Source organism: Bos indicus, chromosome 11 (genome assembly GCF_029378745.1).
Source record: "Bos indicus isolate NIAB-ARS_2022 breed Sahiwal x Tharparkar chromosome 11, NIAB-ARS_B.indTharparkar_mat_pri_1.0, whole genome shotgun sequence".
Classification (NCBI taxonomy): Eukaryota; Metazoa; Chordata; class Mammalia; order Artiodactyla; family Bovidae; genus Bos; species Bos indicus.
The window spans coordinates 72,765,513-72,782,911 of NC_091770.1; the positions used below are offsets into that span (position 1 = coordinate 72,765,513).

At 47.5% G+C, this 17,399-nt stretch overlaps 2 protein-coding genes across 4 annotated transcripts in view; one reads left to right on the forward strand and one right to left on the reverse strand.

Annotated features, from left to right (window-relative positions):
• The window catches only part of CIB4 (calcium and integrin binding family member 4), a 103,789-nt gene extending 88,777 nt beyond the window's left edge, over window positions 1-15,012 (forward strand). For both annotated transcript variants that reach the window (XM_070798992.1, XM_019970577.2), the window contains 4 exons: window positions 5,745-5,886; window positions 12,352-12,461; window positions 13,327-13,415; window positions 14,817-15,012. In XM_070798992.1, the coding sequence (XP_070655093.1) occupies window positions 5,745-5,886; window positions 12,352-12,461; window positions 13,327-13,415; window positions 14,817-14,847 (372 nt within the window). In that variant the 3' untranslated portion in view covers window positions 14,848-15,012. The remainder of the gene's footprint in view (window positions 1-5,744; window positions 5,887-12,351; window positions 12,462-13,326; window positions 13,416-14,816) is intronic.
• CIMIP2C (ciliary microtubule inner protein 2C) overlaps window positions 1-17,399 on the reverse strand; it is a 36,524-nt gene that overhangs the window by 2,065 nt on the left and 17,060 nt on the right. Inside the window, exon 4 of one of the 2 annotated variants that reach the window (XM_070798990.1) lies at window positions 16,701-16,907. The exons of the other annotated variant lie outside the window; for it this stretch is intronic. Within the exon in view, the coding sequence (XP_070655091.1) occupies window positions 16,763-16,907 (145 nt within the window). The 3' untranslated portion in view covers window positions 16,701-16,762. Of the gene's footprint in view, window positions 1-16,700; window positions 16,908-17,399 lie in introns of those variants that run through there. 2 annotated transcript variants of the gene reach the window in all.

The following is a 17,399-nucleotide window of genomic DNA, read 5'->3' on the forward strand; positions in this document are numbered from 1 at the left end:
CTGTACCACACTGCTTGTGGGTGTTCTGACCAGAGACTGAACCCAAACCCTGGGCACTGGACGTAGAATCTTAAGCTCTGGACCACCAGGGAATTCCCTACATAAAAATTTTTTAAATAAATTCTCCTTTACTTTACATAACAAAATTTCCTCCTTTCACAATTTTATTGTTTGCTTATAATTAATAACAGTGTCGGAGAAGCAATTGAATATGTTTCATTTCTCTTTGGAATCTTGCTTTAACACTTTGAGACAGAGAGCCGTTTAGGAGTCTGGTCTAGCTGGGTTTGTTTTTAATGGCTAAAGTAGTTGATCCAAAGAAAAGGATGTATCACTAGCTACATTAAATTATGGTACTCACTTTCAACCCCAACCATCAATTAAAGACTTTTGATTGAAATTAGGCTGGTTGATGCCCATCTTCCGTTACGTGAGTCAGCGGCTCTTACAAGCTAATTGGCAAGCCTTGCATATTGTATATCCACTTGTTAGATTTTTAACAAATGGACTGAATATCCACTCTTCACCTGGACCACTTTCAAACAGATTAGAAAAATATGTTTCTAATATTTTCAGATATGCAGATAGAAGCATCTTTATAGGTGATCACAGGAGATCACAGATTGTCAACAACAAAAATCTCATTTTCAAAAATCTCAGGCATTCTCTTCAAAGCATGAGTTTGTTTGGAAAATCAAACACTTTCTCACTCAATATTATAATAAGTCATCCTTTACCTTGAAGAGTGAGAAGAATTTGAGTTCATATTTTGGTGGATATCTCTGAGGTAGCAAACTGCCAACAGCCACTTGTCCTCAGAAAAGGCTCACCAAATTTCGAACTCTTGTCTTTTTGTACAAGAATACATCCTCTTTAACTCTGATGACTATTTTAAGTGCACTGCCAGAAGATAACCAACAAGCCTCTGGGTGGTTCAGAAGATTTTCATAGTCATTTTCCTTCTGATTATAAATCATTTTATAAGTTTTACTGTATTAAAAAAAACTGATCACACCAATGCATCCCACAGCACTTGTATATATCTGGATTTGAGCTCTTGACTACAGTAGCCTGAAGGAAATTCTGCGGGGAGTAGTTTCACATGTATCAACATCCTTGCACCCCTACCCAGAATCCATTTTCATCAGGAAACAGCCACTCTATCAGTGATTACACTCAGACAAATTTTCTCATAAATGATGTCTTTATTAAGGAAGTAATGTACTGTTCAGTACACATTGCCTCTTCCCTTTAGTGGCTCACAGAAATGTGGTTCCTCATGTGTTTCATTATTGAAACAGAATCTAGGAACACCATGATAGAAACAGCCGCATTTTCTTCAACTATTTAATACATTTTGTGAAATTTGTTCTAATGCATATTTCTGTGCACCTTCAGCAAAATTTTCTCTGCATCATCCAATAGAACCTGTGGTCATCATATTGTGTTCACGTTCTATTCTTGCTACCAGCAGGTACCACACCAACAGCCGGCTTCCCAATCTCTATGAGACAAGGTGTGTGTATGTCGGGGGTGCGGGTGTGTGTGTAGGTGGATAATAGTCATGTGATACGGGTCTAAGGGGGAATGAATTGACTTCCTGGCAATTATTCTTCCTCCCCCATCACGCCCAGTAATTCCAGAAAAAACATCTACTTCTGCTCCATTGACTATGCTAAAGCCTTTTTGTGGATCACAACAAGCTGTGGAAAATTCTTAAAGAGATGGGAATACCAGACCACCTTACTTGCCTCCTGAGAAACCTGTAAGCAGGTCAAGAAGCAACAGAACCAGACATGGAACAATGAACTGGTTCACTGGTCACCCTGTTTATTTAACTTATATGCAGAGCACATAACGTGAAATGCTGGGCTGGATGAAGCACATGTGAAATCAGGATTGCCGGGAGAAATATCAATAATGTCAGATATGCAGATGACATCACCCTTATAGCAGAAAGCAAAGAGAAACTAAAGAGCCTCTTGATGAAGGTGAAAGAGGAGGGTGAAAAAGCTGGCTTAAAACTCAACATTCAAAAAATTAAGATCATGGCATCCAGTCCCATCACTTCATGGCAAATAGATGGGGAAACAGTGGAAACAGTAACAGACTTTATTTTCTTGGATTCCAAAATCACTGCAGATGGTGATTGCAACTATGAAATTAGAAGACGCTTGTTCCTTGGAAGAAAAGCTATGACAAACCTAGACAGCATATTGAAAAGCTAAAACATCACTTTGTCAACAAAGGTCCATCTAGTCAAAGCTATGCTTTTCCCAGAAGTCACATATGGGTGTGAGATTTGGACCATAAGGAAGGCTGAGTGTCGAAGAACTCATGCTTTTGAACTGTGGTGTTAGAGAAGACTCTTGAGAGTCCCTTGGACTGCAAAGAGATCCAACCAGTCCATCCTAAAGGAAATCAACCCTGAATATTCATTGGAAAGACTGATGCTGAAGCTGAAGCTCCAATACTTTGGCCACCTCATGTGAAGGGCTGACTCATTAGAAAAGATCCTGATGCTGGGAAAGATTGGGGGCAGGAGGAGAAGAGGACACCAGAGATGGTTGGATGGCATCACTGACTCAATGGACTTGTGTCTGAGCAAGCTCCAGGAGATGGTGAAGGACAGGGAAGCCTGGCGTACTGTAGCTCATGGGGTCTCAAAGAGTCGGACACAACTGAGTGACTGAACAACAACAATCCCCATCACTCCCAGTAAGGCCAAGTAGTAGGGGCAACCCAGGGAAGGGTTGGTATCTCATTCCATGGTTGGATAGATGCTTAGGCAGTGAGCTTATTGATCTGAGTGCAGGTGAACAGAACAGGAGATGGGACTTCCCATTACATCTGATTGTATTCTCATTGTTTCTACCTCATAGAGAAGAACTCTCATTTTAAGTATGAGAGGAATCTGCCCTGACATTTTCTTGTTCACTTGCATTTGCATCGTAAGCATTATCTTCAATTGTGGTTTCCTTGCAGGAATCTTGTTAAGCCACCTATCCATTTGTGAGAGTTAATTTAGTTACAATTTGGCAAAGTAATCTGTAAAGCCACTTAGCTACGTGCATGTGACCTGGAATACATCACACTAGATAGCTCTTATCAGGATCCATTTGAGGCAGGCAAACCAAGCTTTCTAGGGAGCATGGAAGTGAATGGACAGAGGAAACAGGAGCTAGTTTGGAAGACCTAGCAGCACAGTCCAGATTCACCTGGACTCTGGCCACTCCTGAAACAAATTTATGTATATATATATGAGATTAATTCTGTCAATTGAAAATCTTATTTACAATGCAGATTTCTCAATGTATTGGTTTACTAAGGCTGCCATCACAAAGTATCACAGCTATGTAGATTAGACAGAAATGTGTTGTCTCACTTTCTGGAGGCTGGAAGGCTGAGGATCAAGGTGTCTGCAAGCTTGGTTGCTTTTGAGAGCTGGGAGGAAGAATCTTTTCCAACCCTCTCTCCTAGCTTGCAGAAGTTTTCTGGCAATATTTGGCATTCTTTGGCTTGTGCCTGTGTCACCCAGATCTCGGCCTTCATCTTTATGTGATGTTCTCCCTGACTAAGTGTCTCTGTGTCCAGATTTCCCATTTTATAAAAACACCACTCATGTTAGGTCTGGGGCCCACCCTAGACCTAATATGCCCTTAACTAACCACGTCTGCAATGGCCATATTTCCAAATGAGGTCACATTCTGAGCTATTCGGGGTCATATAAAATTTGGAGGAGATGCAATTCAATCCATTATGCTGGGCTGTGCCTCAGATCTTCTAAAACAGGATCTCTGAGGGCAGGAGTTACAATTCATGTGTTCAAGAAGGACCTCAGATAACCAGTATGCTCATTAAGGCTAGAGATCTACACAGTCATGGGAAATGACTCAGAATGTCCTCTCTTCCATCTCAAGTGCATACACCAAATAGAATTAAACCATAGACTTTCATATTGTAGCTGAGTTCAAAAGAAATGAAACAAAAATGTTCATGATGAATGTCTCCAAAGTGGAGACATTAAAACCAGAGAGCAAAGCGCTGGCTGAAGCTAGGGCAGCTCTGAGGAGTGATAGGCAAGGTCATGGGCCCAGAGAGGCTGGGGCTGGGGTCCAGCGAGGGAGCCGATAGGGTGTGTGTTCTGTGGAACTACTCCTTTTGCAAGAAGCCTAGAGCCTTGAAGAGATACCTTGTCAGTCAAAGGGGACTAGAAAATCAACTGAAGGTTTGTTTCCACTAATCAAAACTTTGGAAGATGGAGAAACTGCTGTGTGAATTCACAGAATCAAATAGCTTTCTTAGCTGAGATGCATCTAAGGAAATGGAATTTTGGTTGATGAGAAGGGAGTGATCAGGGGTCAGTTTGGGACACCAGAAGCACAGCTGGGATCTGATAAGGCCTACCAGTAATAGGGTGAGATTAGAGTAGACAGAGGCTGGATTTCTGAGCAATTGTGGGCCAAGGAGTCCCACGAGGTGGGGATGGATAAGAGACACAGAGAGCAGGAGGAGGAGAGTGCCAAAGATGAATATGTTACTTTTAAATATTCCCAAGATTGTTCTGTGCCTTTAACTCTCCTTAAATCTGCCCCTTCCCAAAGCCCATCCCACCTGCCCATTCCTGGGGGCTGGAGAGAGAACAGCAAGGTGGCCTTCATGAGCTGCCACTGAGCTGGTGGAGAAATGGCTTAGAACCTTGTGGTGCTGGCTCAGAAGAGCCCTCTCATGAATGACTCTGGCCAGGCCCACTTTAGAGAAATCAGGGTTTCTAAAATCACATGACGCTTCCTTGTTTGGGACTCAAAATTGAGAATTAATTGGTTTAAAAATGAAAACTGCTGTACAAATTTTAATATCTTGTAGCGGTTGTATACCAACTTGTAATAATATCTTGTAGTAGTTGTATACCAACTTAGAGCTACCATCTGTTAAGTGTTATTTATTGTGCAACTTTAGAGTTTTCCAGGTGGGGGTAGTGGTAGAGAACCTAATGCCAATGCAGGAATGTAAGAGATATGAGTTCAATCCGTGGGTCAGGAAGATATCCTGGAGGAGGGCCTGGCAACCCACTCCAGTATTCTTGCCTGAAGAATCCCATGGACAGAGGAGCCTGGAAGGCTACAGTCCATAAAGCTGCAAAGAGCTGGCCATGACTGAAGCAATTGAGCACACACACACATACAACTTTAAATCTATCCTGTTTAATCCTCACAACAGACCTATCAAGTAGGTATAGTATTATCCCACCCCATCTTGTGGATAAGAAATCTTAGGCTCTGGAGATTATGTAAAATGATCACTAGTAAACGGTGAAGCCAGATCTGAAACCTGGGTCCGTCCAACTTCTACATCAATATGTTAATAGTAGTTAAACATGGAGAGTGAATCAGGAACAACATTTATCCCATTTTTAATATTATGGGGGGTGTTTTCCAAATTTTACATATAAATTAATAAACATAAAAAAAGAATAACAACCAAAAAATGAGGCTTTGGGAAGTACCTGCAGGAGAAGGCAACAGTGGGGAGAGTGATGTTAAGTGTGATCCTTCATCCTGGGTACGCTCCATCATGTCCATGATCCTGGCTCATTGACCTAACATCTACTCCAGTATTTAGGTTGTTGCTCTTGCCTTCTTCCCAAACCCAGGACACTGTGCTTCTAATAGATTAATGAGGTCCTGGGAGGCGTGAACCTGACACTGAAAAGCCTCCTGCCTCTTTCTCCTCCCCACCTACAGGTCAACCCTTTCAGAGACCGAATCTGCAGAGTGTTCTCCCACAACAATGTGTTCTCCTTTGAGGATGTGCTGGGCATGGCGTCTGTGTTCAGCGAGCAGGCCTGCCCCAGCCTGAAGATAGAGTACGCCTTCCGCATCTATGGTGGGTGCTGTGGGGATTGAGTAGTGGGACAAGGGCCATAGAGTAAATACCACATCTGGAATCCATCAGCATCAATGCATTGGTCTGATGCTGTTCGTTGGGGATTACTTGAGTATGAGGGGTATTATACTTCTCAAGTACTGTAGATCTTTGTTTTTTTTAATGGTTGAGAAGTCCAGCTCTAATGGATTGATGACTTCCCTTCCATGTCACCAGAGACAGGCAAATGGAGTCACTGGTGCTGATATTCCATATAGCAGCATGGGCAGGCCAGAAAGAGAAAGAGAGGACTATATATGGGCATGAAGGGGTTATGCTTGTTCTGTAAAAGTTAAGAGATTTAAAACACTGAAACTAGCTCAGCCACTAAATAGCTGAGAAATCTTGGGCAAATCGGTTTACTTTTTAGAGCCTCAGTTTCCTCATCTTAAAAATGAGCAAGTTGAGAGATATCATCTCTGAGGTCCCATGACACTTGGGAGCTGAAGTTCTGCTCTTCAGCCTCATGAACCCCTAGCACATCTGGGGCCCCGGAAATTCCCAAAAGGAATCAAAAGGAAAGAAACAAAGCCTTCAAACAGATCACGTGCAAGGCTTCAAGCTCATCTTGCCAACCCCTTGGGCCAAAGGACTCGTCCATTTAGGCTTGTGTGGTCTGTCATCTCGCCTGTCTTCCTTCTCTACCGGCTCCTCCCACCCAGTCCCCACATGGTGGACGCCATCTTATTCCTGCCTCAGCCAAGCGGACTTGGATAGAATGGAGTGAAGGGGATTTAAGCCAGAGGGACCTATAAAGTCTCAGTGTCTCATCTCTCATGTAAAAGGGGCTTAATGATATTTTTGTATTTGATATGTCTTCAGGCTTAGTATCCAGTAAACGCATAGGAAATCATAAGTTTCCCTACAGAGACAAGCTGAGTAAGCTCCTATCATACTGTCTCTTCTGCAGAAAGCAACTATAAACTCTAAACAAAATGTAAAAATCAACTACCTCAAGGCACTGCATAGCCACGGAAAGCACAGATTTAACACTTGAAAAAAGGAAATGGTACTGAACGGCTCTCCACCCCTCTCCCCCAACTTTTAGTTTTGTACTTTTCCAGCCTGAAGGTGAGCTTCAGTAAGTGGCATCATACAGGACTAATAGAAACCCTGATCTCTTTCTGACTTGAAAAATCAGAGTTTGGGACACCTTTCCCATCAAAAGTGAAAAGAAGGGAGAGTCCATGAAAGAAAGCCAGAAGGAGCCAAATCTCATTCTGACCTCTAAACCATAGATACCAGGGTGAACTCAAAGCAACTCAGGTAAGGATGAAAGAACTGAATGGAGAATTGAGCTGCCATTGCATTTTACAAGGTCCCTGAGTGAGAGGGATTGCCCACTAGAATAGAAAATTCATCACTGTTTGGAAGAATATAACAGAATCCACAGTTTCTACATAAAACATTTATAATGTCTAAGATACAATAAAATTATTCAGTATCTTATTATTTTTTAAACAAAAAATGATGCATTCCCAAGAATGAGGACTGACTCTAATATGAGCCAGATGTTGGAATTAGCTGATAAATATCTTCAAACAGTTATTATAATTATGCCCAATGATATAAAAGAAAATGGACTCCTAATGAATGAAAAGATAGAAATTCTCAGTAGAAAAATAGAAACTATAAGGATCAAATGGAAAACACGGAACTCAAAAATAAAATATCTGAAATAAAAATCTACCATTTGGGCTTAGCAGGAGAATCAAGCCCACTCCAGTATTATTGCCTAGAGAATCCCAGGGATGGGGGAGCCTGGTGGGCTGCCGTCACTGGGGTCGCACAGAGTCAGACACAACTGAAGTGACTTAGCAGCAGCAGCAGCAGCAGCAGGAGAATGAAGATGAGAGAGTCAGTAAACCTGAAGACTGATCAATAGAATATAATCTAATCTGAAGAACAGAGAGGAAAAATATGATGAGAAAAAAGAAACAGATCCTGAAGGACATGTAGGACAATAGGAAGGTCTAACAAATATCCAACTGACATCTCAGGAGAGGAGAGAATAAACAGGGCAGAAAAGATATCTGAAGAGATAATGGCCTCAAATGTTCTGAATTTGATATGAGACACAAATTTACAGTGAACTTTAAGCAGGGTAAGTACAAATGAAATCATAGACCCAAATTCAGTTGGCTTAATAGTCCATTCAGTATTATTCCTCCTTCCTTACTCCAAGTACTGCTGGGAGTCCCCAGGGATTTCCAAGCTATCCACAGCATTCTAGTTCGTGAGCTGTGATACTTTCGTCGGCCCTTCCACCACAGAGCACTTGCTGTGCTGTCTCTAGCCTCTTCTGTCTCCTGTTAGTACTCTTCTGGATGGGCCAGCTCTTCTGGGTGGAAAATGCTGACCCAGACTAGGTGCTCTTGTCTTACCTGTGCAAGTAACATGAAGTTACCTGTGTAAAGGCAACCGAGGAAGAGCAGCAGTATATTAGTTTTCCACTGCTGTGTAATAAGTTACCACAAACTTAATGGCTTTAGATGAAACATACTTATAATCTCACAAGTCTGGGCCCAGCTTGGTCGGGTCCTCAACTTAGGGTTTCACAAGATTGCAATCAAGGTTTTGGCTGGGCTGCAATCTCACCTGAAGAATGACTGAGAGGGGAGGAACCCACTTACAAGTTCACTCCAGTTGTTGGCAGAATTCATGGACATGACTGAGCGACTGAACAACAACAACAGAACTTAGAGCCCTGGCCTTTTGTTGGCTACCGCCTGCATACTGCCCTCAGGTTCCAGAGGGTGATCTATGCTCCTAGTCACATGGGCCTCCCAACATGGCCAGTTGCTTCTTCCAAGACAGCTAGGGAGTCTCTTGGGCCAGACTGCTGGCAATATAACATATTATATTATAGACATCTCATCTGTTGCCAAATCCTGCTGCTTAGATGTAAGTCCCCACGCACACTAGATGGGTGTGTCGATTAGACAAAAGCATGAACACCAAGAAGAGCAGATCATGAGGGAAGGAAGGCACTAGAGTTTGTCCACCATAAGCAGTGTGGAATCCATGGCAGAAGTGAAGCAGGCTTCCTGAGGGCCTCAAATGCAGCTGGAAAGTGCTCAGGAAGCCAGGCAGCTCCTTCCTCCTTTTTTCTCTCTGCCTGCCTAGTCTCTTATCTCTGCTTCTCTCTGTGTACCTTCTCCTTCTGCAGATCCAATTTTTATGCCTCTGTGCCTATGGACCAAAGATGACTACCCCAGCCTTCACGTGACCTATGGGCTTCACTCTGACTGACGGGCCACAAGCATCTCTGTCTCTCATTTCCATTTTCTCGGGAGATGCTTATCGGCTCCGCGAAACCAGAGATCCAGCTGCCCTTGGGTTAGGTGACCAAGCTTGCCCAGTCATCCACAACCAAGAAAAAGCAGCTTCTGAGGCCAATCACTGGGAGTTGAAATGCTGCTCAGAGATGGTAGGGTAGGCTGGGCAGATGTTCCAAAAGATATCTGTCTCAGCTGTCTTCCCATTGTTTCTAGAGCTAAACAAACAAAACCACCAAACCTTCAGGGAACTAGATGAGTTCCCTCAAGACATGGGAGCTCAAACGTCTTCAGCTCACGAATAGGGGGAAGGTCCTCCCTCCTGAGAGGTCAGGCAGAGTCCTCAGGTCACATCGAGAAGCAGACACCCCAGGCCCCTACACTGTCCTTGTATCTTCTCCTCTCTGCCCTCCTCCAGGGCCTCCTCGAACAGTTTCCTTCCTTTTTGAGCTCCAGTGCAAAAGCAAAAAGCACAGAGCCTTCATGCAAATCAGTGGTGCAAATAGATGCCTCGGGACTCGTAAACTCCAAGGCTTCATCAGCTAGACTCAGGCAAATCTGAATTCTCTTCGGGCTCAGAAGATTGCTACCTTACAGAGCTGTCAGCAGGATTGAAGATAGGACGTGTGAATCTCTGAGCCTGGTGCCTGGCCCGTGGTGGCTGCTCTATAAATTGAGGTGGTAGTGGTAGGAATGAAGGAAGAAGAGGAGGACTAAAAAGAAGGGAAAGAAAAGGAGAAAGAAAAGAGAAGAGAGGATGATGATGTGATGGCCTCAGCAATCATCCTTAGCCAGTCTGAAGACCTAACTCAATGTTCTAACCCCTCACTACACCAATTGTGGCCTAGATACCAGCAGCAGCATCACTGCCAGAGAACTTGCTCGAAATGTAGAATCTCAAGCCTCAGTCTCCACTTACTGAATCAGAATCTACCTTTGAACAAGACTCCCAGATGATTCCTCTGCACCTGAAAGTTTCAGAAGCATGGCTCTAACCCACTGATTTTCCATCGCTGCCAATACTGGAATCGCTGTTGTTCAGTCACTGAGTCGTGTCTGACTCTGTGATCTCCTGACTACAGCATGGACGACATTGGAATTACCCGGGGAGTTTTCAAGACCTACCCTTGGGCCCCAGGTGCAGAGACTTGATGTGATGGTCTTGGGTATGCCCTGGTTGGCACGCTTTTTGAAAGAGCCCTGCAGGATTCTAAAGTGCAGCAGGAAAAAAAAAAAAAAAAGTGCTGAAGAGTTACTACTGCTCTGACCTACAATATTAGTTAGGACTGCATTCAGTTACTTGTAAGAGCATCCTTGTTTGAAAAAAAAGAAATCCTGGATTCAGGCAGTCCAGAGCTGAGGTAATGGCTCCAGGAGGCAATCAAGGGCCTGGGCTCCTACAAGCCTCCTAATCTCCCATCTTTAATGGGACTGCCGTCCTCAGAGTCAATGTATTCTGTGCCTACAGGTATCTCGTCATCCCAGTCAAGGAGAAAAAGAGATGGGAGAGGGGATAAGGACAAAAGGAACATTGAAACACACCGACGACATCTACTCTTCTTTAACAAACTTTCTTGGAAGCTCCACCCAGCAAACTTTGGCTATAACTTTATAGGCCAGAACTGTTACATGGTCACACATAGCTCCAAGGGGGACTAGAAGGCTGTGTATTTTAAGCTGGGCATAAACATGAACTGCAATTCTGTTAGGAAGAAGGAAAGGGCGAATGGCTGTCGGTCAAGTCCAGCCGGCTAGCCACACCTACCCAGGACATACCTCCTGGCCTCCAGTCTCTGCTCTGAGGGACTGTCCTGGCCTCCACTTGATCGATCTTCTCTCAGCGTCTCTGGGGAGACTTTCTACCTGTTGGAGACCAGCTTCCCAGCACTGCTTTTCTGCTTGGGTCAGCACGGCTCCCACCAGCTGTGAATTACCGTCAGACAGGTGCCATAGCACCAGAGGCTGATCTTCCCAGCATCTGACATGGGGATGCTAGTGGCTGGGAGCGGCGAGGGAGGCAACCTCAGTTCCCGTGGGAATAGTGGTGAAGGCCTGCCTTAGCTCACTCATTCAAATGAGCTAATCTTGTGAAAGTACTTTGTAAATTGCAAGGAGTAACATGACAGATCGGGATGATGACAGTCAGAGAGTTTGGGGGACACCTGAAGGCTGAGCCCACCAACTCGCTCATCTCCCTTATTGCTGGGAAACAGCAAGAAGAGCCCTCCTCTCTCCCCAAAGTGGCCAAGAACATGGGTCATGAGGCTTCTGAGGCCACATGGGCTGCCGGGTAGCCCAGAGCTCCCAGCCCTCAACCCTTACCCAGGTTCTGCCCTGGCACCCCCATGGGAGGAGAACTGTCCAGGACTACACTTTACTCCAGCAAATTATTCTGTTTTCAGATGGCTTGGGATCAAAGCCATGTTGCTTTGCCGCAGTCTCTGCATATGGGAGCTGGGCCAGCAGGACCCCTGGAAACACTGCGGGGGGTGGGAGGAAGGCTCTCAGGAGAGGCTGCAGGGCTTCTCACCCGCAGCGCAAGGTCACTGCGGGGCCCCACTCCCTCTAGTCCTGACACTGGACCCTCCCAAGCCCCTCTGCCTCTCCCCCACTGGCTCTGATCCATCGCCCGTGGTGTGTCACAGGGGAGCCATGTAGGGAGCGCTTAGATGAACATCATGGGTTTCAGTATCCAGTCCCCATGGCTGATTACCATTCAGCAGGGGAGAGCCACCTGCCTAAAGAGTGAGGTGCTCAACTGGACCTTTATGTCCACACCCTTCCTTGGAGAACAGAGACCAAGGTCTTGGCTCCACCCCCGAAGGGTCCCCGTGGCTCCAGCAAACTCATTCCTCCATTCTGGGCCCAAGTTAGCTCTAGCTGTCATTCTTCAAAGTGGGATATTACACAGTTCCTAAGGTTGGCATGTTTCATATTCAACGGTCATCACATTGAATTGAATTTGCCTTCTACTGCTGCAACTCCCCACACTTAGGCCTGCCCCAGGTCCCCCTGAGTCTCAGGTTCTAGGCCCACCTGGCAGAGTTGGGCTCCTCGGGGCTCCCAGAGGCTGGTGGGAGCCTGCAGGTTCCAGCCAGTGTCCTGGCCCAGGACTCCCTTCCTCTGAGGCCCCGCCTCCTCTTGGCAGATTTTAATGAGAATGGCTTCATTGACGAGGAGGACTTGCAGAGGATCATCCTCCGGCTGCTCAATAGTGACGACATGTCAGAGGACCTGCTGACCGACCTCACCAGCCATGTGTGTGCCCAGGGCTGCGGGGGGCGGGGGGCGGGGGGCGGTGGGTCTGGCCATCACCGGAAGCCTCTTGATGGCAGGCAAATGAGGGGCTCTGGTGGATGCACACTTGCTAGAAAAAACTACCTCCAGTTTCTGTCCTTCCTCCAGGACCATGCCTCCCTTCCTGGGTCCCCAGAGCAGTAGCCCAAGGCCCCCATCCAAGGGGCCCTCCCACCAACCCTGTAGCCACTGCAGGCAGGTGGGCCAACAGCAGCACAGCCTCAGATGGACACATCACAATGTCCCCTTCCCCACACTATAACAGCACCACACAATGCCCAGATGTCCTCAAGTGAGAGTCCAAAGGACACGAAGACAGCCCTGGGCCCATCTGTCCTAAGAGCACGAGAACTCTTTGGTCTGGATGGGAACTAGGAGCAAAGATAAAACCACGAGGGCTCCTGGCTGCGTCCCACCCTGACTGTGCACCTCGCAGGGCAGCGCCCCTGCCTGTGACTGGGTGACAGGAGCGGGTGGGGGATGTCACCCTGTCCATCATCCCCACATCCATTCTCACTGCCAAGTTTGTGCTGGAGACACCAAGAGGACTCTTGCCCAAGATGAGCTCAGCCCACAAGGTCCCAGACAGCAGTGCACATAACCTCATCTCTCTGCATCTCTGTGTCCTTGTCTGGGGCAGGACTAGGGGTGGGAGTGGGGGCAGGGAGTGGAGAACCTGCCCCCAGGGGACTCTAGGGATGCTAAGCACCAGGCAGAGAGCCTGGCTTGTGGTAACACTCAGCATGTGGTCCCTGCCCCCCAGCCCTGCACCCCCATCTCACTTTCTGATTCTCTGCATTCTGGCTCCTTTTGCGCCCCTGTCCAGGTCCTGAATGAGTCAGATCTGGACAACGACAATATGCTGTCTTTCTCAGAGTTTGAACACGCAATGGCCAAATCTCCAGATTTCATGAAGTAAGGTGTTCTGGAGTCGGGGGGTGCCCAGCCTAGTGGGGGAGACAGGAAGCTCCCCGCCCCCAGTCTCCCTGAGCCAGCAGAGCACCTCAGTCTTCCCAATGAGGTCATGAGTTTCCAGGGCACTTTGCAGATTCTTTCAGAATCAGCAATACTGGAACTTCTGAGAAATGAGGTAACCTGGAAAGAGACAGGGCATGGAGTTTCAAAAGGCAAAGTGGAGATTGCAGTTCAGGCATTGCAAGCAACGCGGGTGGTCCAGACTTTAGGTGCTGTCCCTCTCCAGCCAGCGCAAAGCCCACTGGGCTGCAGGACTGATCTGGGGAGTCCCCTTTGCCACTGTTAGTCCTGCTCCCCTCCCACTACAACCTCCAGTGGCCACTAGGAGCTGGGGACTGGCACCAAACCCGGGTGGGGGTGGGGCAGACAGTGAATATGCCAGTGATGGAGCTCAGAAGAACTCAGGTGGAAAGGGGCCGTAAGGGTCATATCTGGTCCAGACACTTCTGGACAATTGGCCATCTCCATATTGGCTGTGTTCAACAGTTTTATTTGGGTCCCTCCAGCTGTGGGAAGTACACCACCACTGAAGGCAGCCCATATCAGGAGGACCAGCCCGGTTAGGGCAGTCTTCTCGCACTGAACTACATGTTTGCCTGTGTCTGCTGTTCCTGCACCCTGTTCTGCCCTTGGTCATCAGCCAAGGTGACAGCAAGGACAAATGCCCCTTCAAAATGGTTTAACCAATCAAAAATGAACAAAACCAGCTAGGCCTCATGGAGCACCCGGCTAGGAGCCCGGAGTCTCTGCCTCTGTCCTCAGCAGCTCTGGTCTTTGCTTTACGTGCAGCCAGAAATCTCTGCTTTGCCAGGCATGAGACCAAATGTGGCCTCTCCACAGTGGTCAAGTTTATAGCTCTTTGGCTCCCAATGACCCTCAGTGAATGTCCCTCGGCTCTGACTGAATTCCCAGAGAATCTGATTGGCCAGTCCAGGCAGGTGTCTGGCCCTCTTCCAATCACCTGGCTGGAGGAGATGGCCCTTCCTTCCAACATGGCTGCCCAGGGGCTCTTTTAGAGAAAGACAGTCCACACTTGGAGCACCCTACTTGATCCTCTTCTTCTATAACAGCCCAGCACACAACTGAGGCTGGAATCTGTCTGCCTTGAGTGTTTTCTTTGAATCACTCCCCTTTCTTTCCACTGGCTCCAGCACCACAAGGTTGTGACTGCCTTAGCATTCTGGAGCTGCTCAAAGGAGCTTTAAAGAAGGCTTTGGGGTGGCTTGGATTGCTGCAAGCTGACCATTGCTCAGACAAAGGGACACAGAGCTGTGAACCCAGGAAGTAGAGGGGATTTTACAACTTCAGGCTTGAGGTGGCTAATGGAATTCCTTCTTTCAGCTCCTTTCGGATTCATTTCTGGGGATGTTGACGTGAACACAAATACCTGCTCTGGTGGCCTTGAAGGGGACCCCTGGAACTTGGAATTCAACCCTCTGCAGGCACTAGAGGAAATCTGACTAGAAGAATGACTTTGTCCCCATCCCTCCCTCACTTCTAGAATATTGTTCATTCAATAAAGCAAAATTAAAGCCTTTCCCTTTTCCCATCAGTTCATCATATTTTGAAATGAACTGAACATTATATTTTGAGTGCAAGGTCATATAGAAGTAATTTTTTATTAAGAACTGCTCATTCCAGGGCTTAAGTTTGCCAGTGTCTAAGATGTGCCAAGACTGAGATTGGCCAGTCTTTTTGAGGCCAACCCATGTCACAGCGGGGACCAAGCCAAACCAGATGAAATTCACCAGGAGAATATACATCTTGCGCTTACTTCCACGGGCCTCCCTTCAGCCTCTCTCCTTGCATCTCGGGTGCAGGCTGTACAGAGCTATGCGCTGAGCAGTCTTTCCAATTGGTGCCTGGCTTCCCAAGACATCTTGGCCCCACTTGACACCCCTGCACCCTTGGGACATGACAGTATGTGACCAGCAATCAGGGTTTATTTGCTTTGCCACTCGGCCAAACCCTTGAATTAATGTGGCCACCATAGGGACTCTCTGGAGCCCAGTTGGTTTGGGACACAGGAGAAGCCCCTTAGGGGGTCCATAAAAGCTGTCAGATGCCTACCTGATGGGCTTTTTTCTTGTTTTTTCTTGTTTACACTCTCTTCAGGGAGGAGGTGTCTAAAGACTGGCTTACAGGGGAAGGGCTGTGCTCACCTTCCCATGAACCTGAATCTGCTGTGGTCGCATTGTCTTTTGGGGAAATAAGAACCCATTTCACTCATGCAGGGGAACTAAGAGCCTTTTCTTAACGGAGTCCCTTGATCAGATCCAGGGGGTGCTGGGATGTTGGCATGCACCCGAGGCATGGGTACACACCTGGCCCAAGGTTCCTATCCTAGATCCTGTCTCTAAAGGAGCTCTTGTGACCTCTCCTGCAGGCCGGAGGCCACCTAGGAGGTGGAGGTGGGGAGCAGCACCCTCCACAACCTGAGCCTCTGCAGCCATCTCAGAGTGTGAACCAGGAGCCCAGTGTCCACTCTTGGCTAGGGGCTCCTGACACACAGCGATACCTTGAAGATTGACTTGGCCTCAGGTCCCTTCCCCTCCGTCACTTCTAGAAACAGTCCCGGGGCGATGCCAAAGCAGCCTGTCCCTGCCAGTCAGGGCAGGATGGAGAAAGTGGTTTCTTCCTTCAGACACCACAGGGCCCTCCGGGATCTGCGTCATCCCTGCCCCTCAGCCCCCACTTGGACCACAAGTGAAGAGTGTAGGGGGAATACCAGCAATTGGGAGTCCGAAAGGTCTGGGTCCACATCCTGGCTGTGCCACTTCCCAGCTGCGTGAGTTTGGACAGTTCTCTCCACCTCTGAGCCCCAGGGTCTTTATCAGTGAAGTAGGGACAACACCCCCTCTCTCACAGGCTGTCATGTGAGTGAAAGGATGCTGAGCCAGGGCTCAAGTGGGATTTCCTTAGCATCTGACTAGTGTGAGTGGTCCAGGACCACTACCGCCTCCTTCTCAGTCATGGCCTAACGGGACCCTTGATTATCCCAGTGGGAGCAGACGGGAGGGCTCACTCTGCCTGAGTGCCTCAGGACCCCTGCAGTCCTCCAGAGAGAGGTGGGTGGGCCCAGCAGGGGACTGACATTGCTTTTTGTTGGTGCTGACACCTGGGGTGAGCATCCCACAGGTCCCTCAGACCCCAAGCTGTGTGACCCTCAGGCACTGTCCAGCTGAGGCCAAGTGCTCCTGGAGCTCAGAAGAGAAGAACATGGGATGGTCATGGCTAAAGATTTTATTCCAGAAAGCCAACCTTGTCAGGGCCGTGGCTCTCAGGTGTCACGCTCTGAATTCAAAGTAGCAGTCCCGCCTTTGCCGCTCCTGTGGGGAGACCCTCTTCCCCGATGGGAATGTCTGGTAGGTCCTCAGGTTCTCAGGGGCCACTCTTAATAGATGCCACTTCTCCTTCGGGCTCAGAGGAGGCCTGGGGGGTGAGGGTGGAGCCAGTGTCATGCAGTGAGCCAGGCCACCAGCATGAAAAAGGCCCATTTTCCAGCCCATGATGCTGGCTCTGCTGGCTGCTGGTCAGCTTAGCATCTGGTAAGTCACCCTGCACTCAAGATCAGAAGGACTTGTGTTTGCACAGAAGCTCAGTGGTTAAGGGCAAGGGCTTCGGTGTCAGGAAGCTGGGATGGATTCCAACCCAGTTCCTGCTAGAAGTGTACACATGTAAGATGGACTGATGTTGGTACCTCCCTCCTAACTTTGCTTTGAGGAGTAAATGAAATAATGCATGCAAAGCACTAATAGAATGCTGAACAAGGAGCAAACACTCAACACATGTTCTAAGAATGTGCTGTAGTACTGATGATGATGGTGATAGTTATGATGGCGATGGTAGTGGTGATGGTAACGGTGGTGTAGATGATGAAGATGGTGATGGTGGTGATGGTGATGGTGATAATGGTGATGAAGA